The 8347-nt window shown below is 48.0% G+C and overlaps 1 protein-coding gene across 1 annotated transcript; it reads right to left on the reverse strand.

The window, feature by feature from the left end:
- Positions 1 to 12: 12 nt before the first annotated feature.
- On the reverse strand, positions 13 to 7223 carry LOC148832576 (uncharacterized). The gene is made up of 7 exons (XM_088918581.1): positions 6899 to 7223; positions 5532 to 5707; positions 4335 to 4671; positions 3767 to 3893; positions 3032 to 3231; positions 2575 to 2648; positions 13 to 2092 (listed from the first exon to the last, which is right to left on the reverse strand). The coding sequence occupies exons 1-7, from the start codon at positions 7118 to 7120 to the stop codon at positions 2020 to 2022; spliced, it is 1209 nt and encodes a 402-aa protein (XP_088774707.1). The 5' UTR covers positions 7121 to 7223; the 3' UTR covers positions 13 to 2019.
- Positions 7224 to 8347: the final 1124 nt, after the last annotated feature.

The raw sequence follows: 8347 nt of genomic DNA on the forward strand, positions 1-8347 counted from the left end.
ACATAGTTCTCTGATGTTTTAAGTAAACAGAAATCCATTCAGAGAAACTTGATCAATTAAGTCCCTCAGTTCAAAACATTTCTCAATGTTTCAATACAGTGCAATAGAACAGTCCCATTACAATAGGGGCAACAGTCCCAGTACAGTAGAACAGTCCCATTACAATAGGGGCAACAGTCCCAGTACAATAGAACAGTCCCATTACAATAGGGGCAACAGTCCCAGTACAGTAGAACAGTCCCATTACAATAGGGGCAACAGTCCCAGTACAATAGAACAGTCCCATTACAATAGGGGCAACAGTCCCAGTACAATAGAACAGTCCCATTACAATAGGGGCTACAGTCCCAGTACAGTAGAACAGTCCCGTTACAATGGGAGCTACAGTCCCAGTACAGGAGAACAGTCCCGTTACAATGGGAGCTACAGTCCCAGTACTGTAGAACAATCCCGTTACAATAGGAGCTACAGTCCCAGTGCAGTAGAACAGTCCCATTACAACAGTGGAAGAGCCTTGTCCAGTGTCTTTTTATTTCCAGGGGATCTGGGCGCTATATTGTTCCCAGCTTCCCAGTTTACAGGAGGAACAGAAGAAATGTTTAATGCAGTTCAATGTTTGGGAAACGTCCATCAGGCCGCAGAGCATTTAAAACGGCCCTTCACCCTGAAACTCAGAGACGTGGCCAGGGACCGTGCGCGACTGCGTCACTCCGCAGACCACCGCGCCCCCTGGGCTCGGAAACAGTGACTGAGGAGCTCGCAGGACAAGATCGAGAAAGAAAGGTGCCGTGTTAACTATAGCTGTAGTGTTTCAGATGTGCATCAGGTTTACTTTCTCATTAACAGCGGGACAGATTCCACTTGGCTATAACCTTTCAGCAGGAAGGTCAGGCCCGTTGCCGGTGTTCATGTCAGCCGGAGTGAGAGGTGTTGTAAGAGCGTTCAGCTACACTATTAATCCATCAGCTCAACACTGACAGCCAAACCATCACAAATGTGGTTTAATTAACTGTATTACCAGCGTTCACATCTGTGGGGGTTAAAATGTATTTGTATAGACCATTTGTTTGCCTAGAGCCACCAACAGGTTCATCTGGCCCTGGTACAGTGTTGACTTTGTTGATGACTTCAACACTTCTGAACACCAGGCTCAGATCCCTCATAGTCTTGTCTGTTCAAGATTAAAGAGACTCAGCTGCTTCACCCTATCAGTGTGGGACACTCCCTTGAGACTAAAGAGACCCAGTTCCTTCAGCCTGTCAGTTTGGGACACTCCCTTGAGACTAAAGAGACCCAGTTCCTTCAGTCTATCAGTGTGGAACTTTAATATGAGAATGACTCTGGACTGTTTCTAGAGGAATCTCTATAACGTTTTGACGAATATTCCATCTCTGCTCTTAATGTACATCACATTTACTTGCAGCTTGTTACTGGCTTGGATAGCCCAATTTAGGTTTCAAAGGAACAAGTAAAGGTTTATTCCATGGTGAAAAGAAAAGAGATACAACATTTTGGCTGTGGAGCCTTCTTCAGGTGTGCCTGAAGACAGCTCCACAGCCGAAACATTGTCTTTTCTTTTCAATATGAAATAAATCAATATTTATTCCTTGCAGCCTGTACATGCCGACGTAGCTACCTACTTAAATTTAGGCTTCTCCTTTCAGAAAGCGCAGACCTACAGGGTCCACTCAGTGATATCTGGGGTACTGTATTGAAATAATTCCATTTCATTCCATGTTTATTCCAAACATTCGTCCATTTTAAAACAATTGCCTGCTGGGAGGTGTAGTTTCTAGATCCCTTTCTGGAAGTATTCTGAACTACATTTCAAAACATGGACAAACTGTTCTACAACCTAGAGAATTCCCAAGGCATTTTAAAGTTTGGTCTTGCTCACAGTCTTTCAGTAACTTCATGCGGCAATATCAACGGAAGGAGATCACTGCAGGCCGGGTGGTGCTCCTTGCTCTGTGTAACATCTGAAAATGTCCTGTCTGTCTGTGTTATTAAATAAAAGCATTATTTCTCCTGCGGTTTCCTTTTCCTCTTCTGTTTTTGCACTTGGATCCATTTGGGAGAATGGGAGCTGGATCTGAAAACACAGGCAGGGAAGGGGTCAGGGGTCAGGGGTCAGTTGTGTGCTTTCAGCCTGTTTCTGAGAGCCAGGTCCCAGGCTTGTCTCCGAGAGTCTGCGTATGAGCTTGACCTTCTGCAAGCCTGTCTATCTGTTCATGAGTCTGTATGTACGTCTGTGAGTCTGTATGTCTTTGAAGCTGTCTGCAGGTTTCTGTGAGTCTGTGGTTATTTACGAGTCTATGTGTGTATTAATCTGTGTCCGAAGTGGCCTGTGAGGCCATTTACGTGAGTCTGTGGGACTTTGAGTCTATGATGTTCTTTGACTCTGAGTCATTTTTTCCAGGATTTAGTATCAAACACAAGCTGACTGCTTGAAAGACAGGGCGCTGCGTTTATAACTGAGACGTTTTGTAAACAATTTAGACACATCACACCTAAAGCACCATATGCTGTTTTGTACGAACATTCCAACATTGTCAAAATCTCTCAGTCTCTCACCCCTTCGCCTTCCTCGGCAGCAAAGATGACTTCACTGGTGATCGCGGTGTCTGAATGGGATTCATAATTTTCCTCTGAGAAAGAGAGAGGGGTAAACGCAGTACAGACACACTGACTGGACACTACAGGACATTAACACTGCACTGAGAGAGAGGGGTTAATACAGTCCACACACACTGACTGGACACTACAGGACATTAACACTGCACTGAGAGAGAGGGGTTAATACAGTCCAGACACACTGACTGGACACTACAGGACATTAACACTGCACTGAGAGAGAGGGGTTAATACAGTCCAGACACACTGACTGGACACTACAGGACATTAACACTGCACTGAGAGAGAGGGGTTAGTACAGTCCAGACACACTGACTGGACACTACAGGACATTAACACTGCACTGAGAGAGAGGGGTTAGTACAGTACAGACACACTTCATTCACAGGTATTTTACCTTTTTTGGTAGAATATCAGTGTGTCCAGCTCTAGCTGTGTCCTGCTGCAGTGTGGAAGAGGAGCTGGAGGTGACAGTAGGAATGTGAGCCAGGAGCCGTGAACGACGGATTTTATACAATGTCCCCTTCCTCCACTGTGTCATTTTATTCTCATCCCCTGACATTTCTTCATCTGATGTCTCTATCTCAAAAACTGGTGCTAGAAGAGAAAGAGAGACACCCACTGAACACATCATTACATTAACACTACTCTGACACACTAACACATGAAAACATCATCTCATATCCTGATATACTGACACCCTGTCTACCCTCACCAACACCCAGACCAATACCTGACCAATACGCCGAACTACACCCTAACTGAAACCCTAACCAATATCCCCAAACAATCCACTCACTGATACCCTGACCAATACATTCACCGATACCCTGATCAATACACTCACCAATTCCCTGATCAATACACTCACTGATACCCTGACCAATACACACACGGATTTCCTGATCAATCCTCACCGATACCCTGACCAATACACTCACCGATACCCTGACCAATACACTCACCGATACCCTGATCAAAACACTCACTGATACCCTGATCAAAACACTCACTGATACCTTGACCAATACACACACGGATAGCCAGACTTTCCCCCTGACTGGCACTGTGACCACGGCCCCAGCCCGTACCCTGACTGACCGACACCCTGCCCAGCAGTGCTGTCTGGTACCTGTGGTGTCTCTGTACATCCAGTACGCGTCATCGTCCTTCTCTCTGAAACCCGCTGGACGGTGGGCTCTCCTTCGGTTCAGACGAGCCCTTTCCACCCAGGGACTGCTGTTCAGAACCTCTGCAGACTGCAGCAGAGAGAGCGCGGGGGTGAGAGAAGACATCAACATCCATTCACATTTAACCTCTGGAAACGTGGACCAAGACATTAGGGCAAATCAAATCAACGAGAGACATACAGTCATTAAGCTGAACTAGAATATTACAACACAAATTAAATAGAGGGGTTAATACAGTCCAGACACACTGACTGGACACTACAGGACATTAACACTGCACTGAGAGAGAGGGGTTAATACAGTCCAGACACACTGACTGGACACTACAGGACATTAACACTGCACTGAGAGAGAGGGGTTAATACAGTCCAGACACACTGACTGGACACTCCAGGACATTAACACTGCACTGAGAGAGAGGGGTTAATACAGTCCAGACACACTGACTGGACACTACAGGACATTAACACTGCACTGAGAGAGAGGGGTTAACAGCAGTGTTTAGGTGACCTGAATGCAGGAGAAGTCGAGGGGCTGCAGCTCCTCCTTGGGCATGTTCGACTGCTCAGTCTCTGTCGCCCAGGCCTCCACTGGCTCACAGATACTCCTCTCCTGAAAGCTCTCCCCACTACTGGTGTTCAGAACGTCACACTGCCCCTCTGGATGGTCGCATGGACTGCTCATTATTAACACCTCATGCAACACACCATCCTGAGATTGACTGCGCTCCAGGGCCTCAGGTCCAAACCTGGATACCCCAGCGAGGCAGCTATGAGATCTGGAACAGAGCCTGGTCTCAGCATGAAAGTCAAGGCCGAGGATAAGAGTTTCAAAACTGCTGCTGTCCCTGTAAAATACAATAAATAAGTGACTGAGACAGGGTTCTAGACTCTTATAGCCCTGTGAGTGTACTGACATAGCCCAGTCACAGGCTCTAGACTCTTATAGTCCTGTGAGTGTACTGACACAGCCCAGTCACAGGGCTCTAGACTCTTATAGTCCTGTGAGTGTACTGACACAGCCCAGTCACAGGGCTCTAGACTCTTATAGTCCTGTGAGTGTACAGACACAGCCCAGTCACAGGCTCTAGACTCTTATAGTCCTGAGAGTGTACTGACACAGCCCAGTCACAGGGCTCTAGACTCTTATAGTCCTGTGGGTGTACTGACACAGCCCAGTCACAGGCTCTAGACTCTTATAGTCCTGAGAGTGTACTGACACAGCCCAGTCACAGGGCTCTAGACTCTTATAGTCCTGTGGGTGTACTGACACAGCCCAGTCACAGGCTCTAGACTCTTATAGTCCTGTGAGTGTACTGACACAGCCCAGTCACAGGTCTCTAGACTCTTATAGTCCTGAGAGTGTACTGACCCTTGAGTACGTGTTTAGTGTTGTGATATTTCATTCTTGTGTGAAAAGAGAAGATAAATCTTATGTCATAGCAAGAGGCCAGGATTTTGCTTGATGCCAAAATACATTTCCTGCTTCTCGAGGTGATGTTTCAATATCATTAGACTCTCTGTGCAAGCAAGATAAAAAAATGGACAGGTGCCACAGAGTTGGTACATCCTTCTTTCACATTGGGTCCACAGGAAGCTGAAAATGATTTCACGACAGAGAAAATGAAAAATGCTGGCAACAGGGTTTGGGAACTGGTCCGGTGGCATTTCTGCAGGTGTAGTGCATGACTGACCTGACACTCCTTACCTGCTGTGTCCCAGGTCACCACCCCTCTGCCCCTCCTGTGTGGGCGGAGCCTGGACCCCTGTGCTGGCGCTCGGCTCCGCCTTCTTAACCACGAGGTCATTGTGGCTCTCTGCCCTGATTGGCAGATGGAAGGTGTGTGGCATTTTCTCCAGCAGGGGGTGGAGTGTGCGGCCAAGCTATCAAAGGAAATTGTTGCACATTTATGATCTCAAAGACCAAATTGATGTTCAAACCTGATAACCTGCTTTGGCACCTCATTGGTTTATTGTTACATTGCTCAATTGCTAACAATTCGGTTTTGATCTATTTCCTGTCAACAACGAGGAGAAACAATTAAAAAGGCATGCATACAGAGTGGAACTGGAGTTATGCTCCTATAGGACTTGCTGATGCTGGAGCTTGACATGTGTCTCTGACATGTGCAGGAATCCAGCATTCCAGCCCCAGGCCCCTGGGTAGTAATTAAATCAAGAGACACAGTAATTAAACTGAATATAACTTCCTAACTAGATGTCGTTTAGCCTGTAGGAGCTTGGTCACTACGTTACAGATAAGATGCTGCTGCTCTGGAATCAGAGTCTGTGCTCTCTTCCTCCTGTCTGCACATCTAACTGCAGCCTCTGCTGTCTCTCTCTCAGGTGTACCTGTCTATCTGCAGTGTGTGCTGTCTCTCTCCCAGGTGTACCCATTTGTCTGCAGACTGTGCTGTCTGTCTCTCAGGTGTACCTGTCTGTCTGCAGCCTGTGCTGTCTGTCTCTCAGGTGTACCTGTCTGTCTACAGCCTGTGCTGTCTGTCTCTCAGGTGTACCTGTCTGTCTACAGCCTGTGCTGTCTGTCTCTCGGGTGTACTTGTCTGTCTGCAGCCTGCGCTGTCTGTCTCTCAGGTGTACGTGTCTGTCTACAGCCTGTGCTGTCTGTCTCTCGGGTGTACTTGTCTGTCTGCAGCCTGCGCTGTCTGTCTCTCGGGTGTACTTGTCTGTCTGCAGCCTGCGCTGTCTGTCTCTCAGGTGTACCTGTCTGTCTACAGCCTGTGCTGTCTGTCTCTCAGGTGTACCTGTCTGTCTACAGCCTGTGCTGTCTGTCTCTCGGGTGTACCTTTCTGTCTACAGCCTGTGCTGTCTGTCTCTCGGGTGTACTTGTCTGTCTGCAGCCTGCGCTGTCTGTCTCTCAGGTGTACCTGTCTGTCTACAGCCTGTGCTGTCTGTCTCTCAGTAGTACATGTCTCTCAGGTGCACCTGTCTGTCTGCAGCCTGTGCTGTCTGTCTCTCTCCTGTCTCTGGGTGTCCAGTCTGAAATCTGGAGAGGGCCTGAAAGACAGATGCAGCAGGATGACACACACTCACAAACACACTGTCCCCGTCTCTCACCTGTCTCTCTCCTGTCTCCTGCTCTGGCTCTCTCCCAGCTGGAGCACTGGGAGTGCCGGGATTCCCCTCTGCCGCCACGCCAGTCCTCTCCTCGCGGAGCGAGGCCACAGACAGCTGTCCCACCTGCTGCTGGCTGTCCCGCGGGCTCGTCCAGGACAGCTCTCTGAAGGACACTCGCAAGAGCATGGCCTGGACGACACTCAGTGTGTCCGGTCTGGACATCCAGGCACAGAGACGCACTGACCCACTCTCCCAGCCTCTGGTCAGTCTGTGACCTGTAAAATCTCTCTGCTCTCTACCTCCTTCTCTCTCTCTCTCTCTCTCTCTCTCTCTCTCTCTCTCTCTCTCTCGAAAGTCTAGTCTCCAAAAATGTTGTGGAACATCTTCCAGCAGTTTCACTCCCTCCTCCCTCCCTCTGTCTCCTCCCTCTCCTGTGATCTTTCTAACATAAAACAAAGCACCACCTCTCTCTCAGTGTCCAATCAGTGTGTCTGGACTGTATTAACCCCTCTCTCTCAGTGCAGTGTTAATGTACTGGAGTGTCCAGTCAGTGTGTCTGGACTGTATTAACCCCTCTCTCTCAGTGCAGTGTTAATGTACTGTAGTGTCCAGTCAGTGTGTCTGTACTGTATTAACCCCTCTCTCTCAGTGCAGTGTTAATGTACTGGAGTGTCCAGTCAGTGTGTCTGGACTGTATTAATCTAACTCATCTCGGCTGAATGATCACAGGTATTGCACTGTCCTCTGGGTTCTCCTTGCCTTTTTCTCTGATCACAGGGCACAAAAAGAGATACTGGGTGACACAGACAGACCTGGCTGCCCAGTGAGGACAGGCTCAGTGCCCACGGCCTGGCCATAGAGACTGGACACAGACAGACCTGACTGTCCAGAGAGGACAGGCTCAGTGCCCACATTGTTTCCTATTTTATCAAATGATCTGTGACAAATGGTGTTACATCAGCAGCCTACGCATGACTCTGTCCGAGGGGATTCCCAGACAGGCCATGTGACATCACTGTCACCTGTACTGTGCTGCATAACACTGCCCACTCAGGACAGACAGAGGGCCTCCCCTCCCCCTGTGCCCTGTGGAGATCTTCCTCCCACTCATCTGTGTCACCAGGGTACAGAGCTCAGAGACATGCCATAGGAACATCATTCTTCTGAAACAGTGATCAAATTTATTTAGGATTCATTTTTTATTTTCGTTTTTTTTTCCAATTAGGTCACATTTTTACCTGGTTTAAGACCTTCTGCAACTTGGGGGGAAGCCTGACTTACTGTATACTACCTGTTTCTCACCACATGACGCTGCGAAAATACAGTATCTCAGTAATATATCAATATCCCAATAAAGGAATACATTCTTCGTTGTTTTGATGATTCCTCCTCCTCCAGTCTTGCTCTGCTCACGCCTCTTCCTGTGGGTTTACATAAGGGAACAGTGTC

Source organism: Atractosteus spatula, chromosome 6, assembly GCF_055471065.1.
Source record: "Atractosteus spatula isolate fAtrSpa1 chromosome 6, fAtrSpa1.hap1, whole genome shotgun sequence".
Classification (NCBI taxonomy): Eukaryota; Metazoa; Chordata; class Actinopteri; order Semionotiformes; family Lepisosteidae; genus Atractosteus; species Atractosteus spatula.

Bases quoted from the DNA above. Each gene is read 5' to 3' on its own strand.
- LOC148832576 (XM_088918581.1), bottom strand. From the start codon at position 7,120: ATGTCCAGACCGGACACACTGAGTGTCGTCCAGGCCATGCTCTTGCGA. The intron at 3,894-4,334 runs GTCACCTAAACA...TCTCTGCTGCAG, and splicing joins TCGACTTCTCCTGCATTCAG to TCTGCAGAGGTTCTGAACAG. The intron at 3,232-3,766 runs GTACCAGACAGC...TTTCTCTTCTAG, and splicing joins GATGTACAGAGACACCACAG to CACCAGTTTTTGAGATAGAG.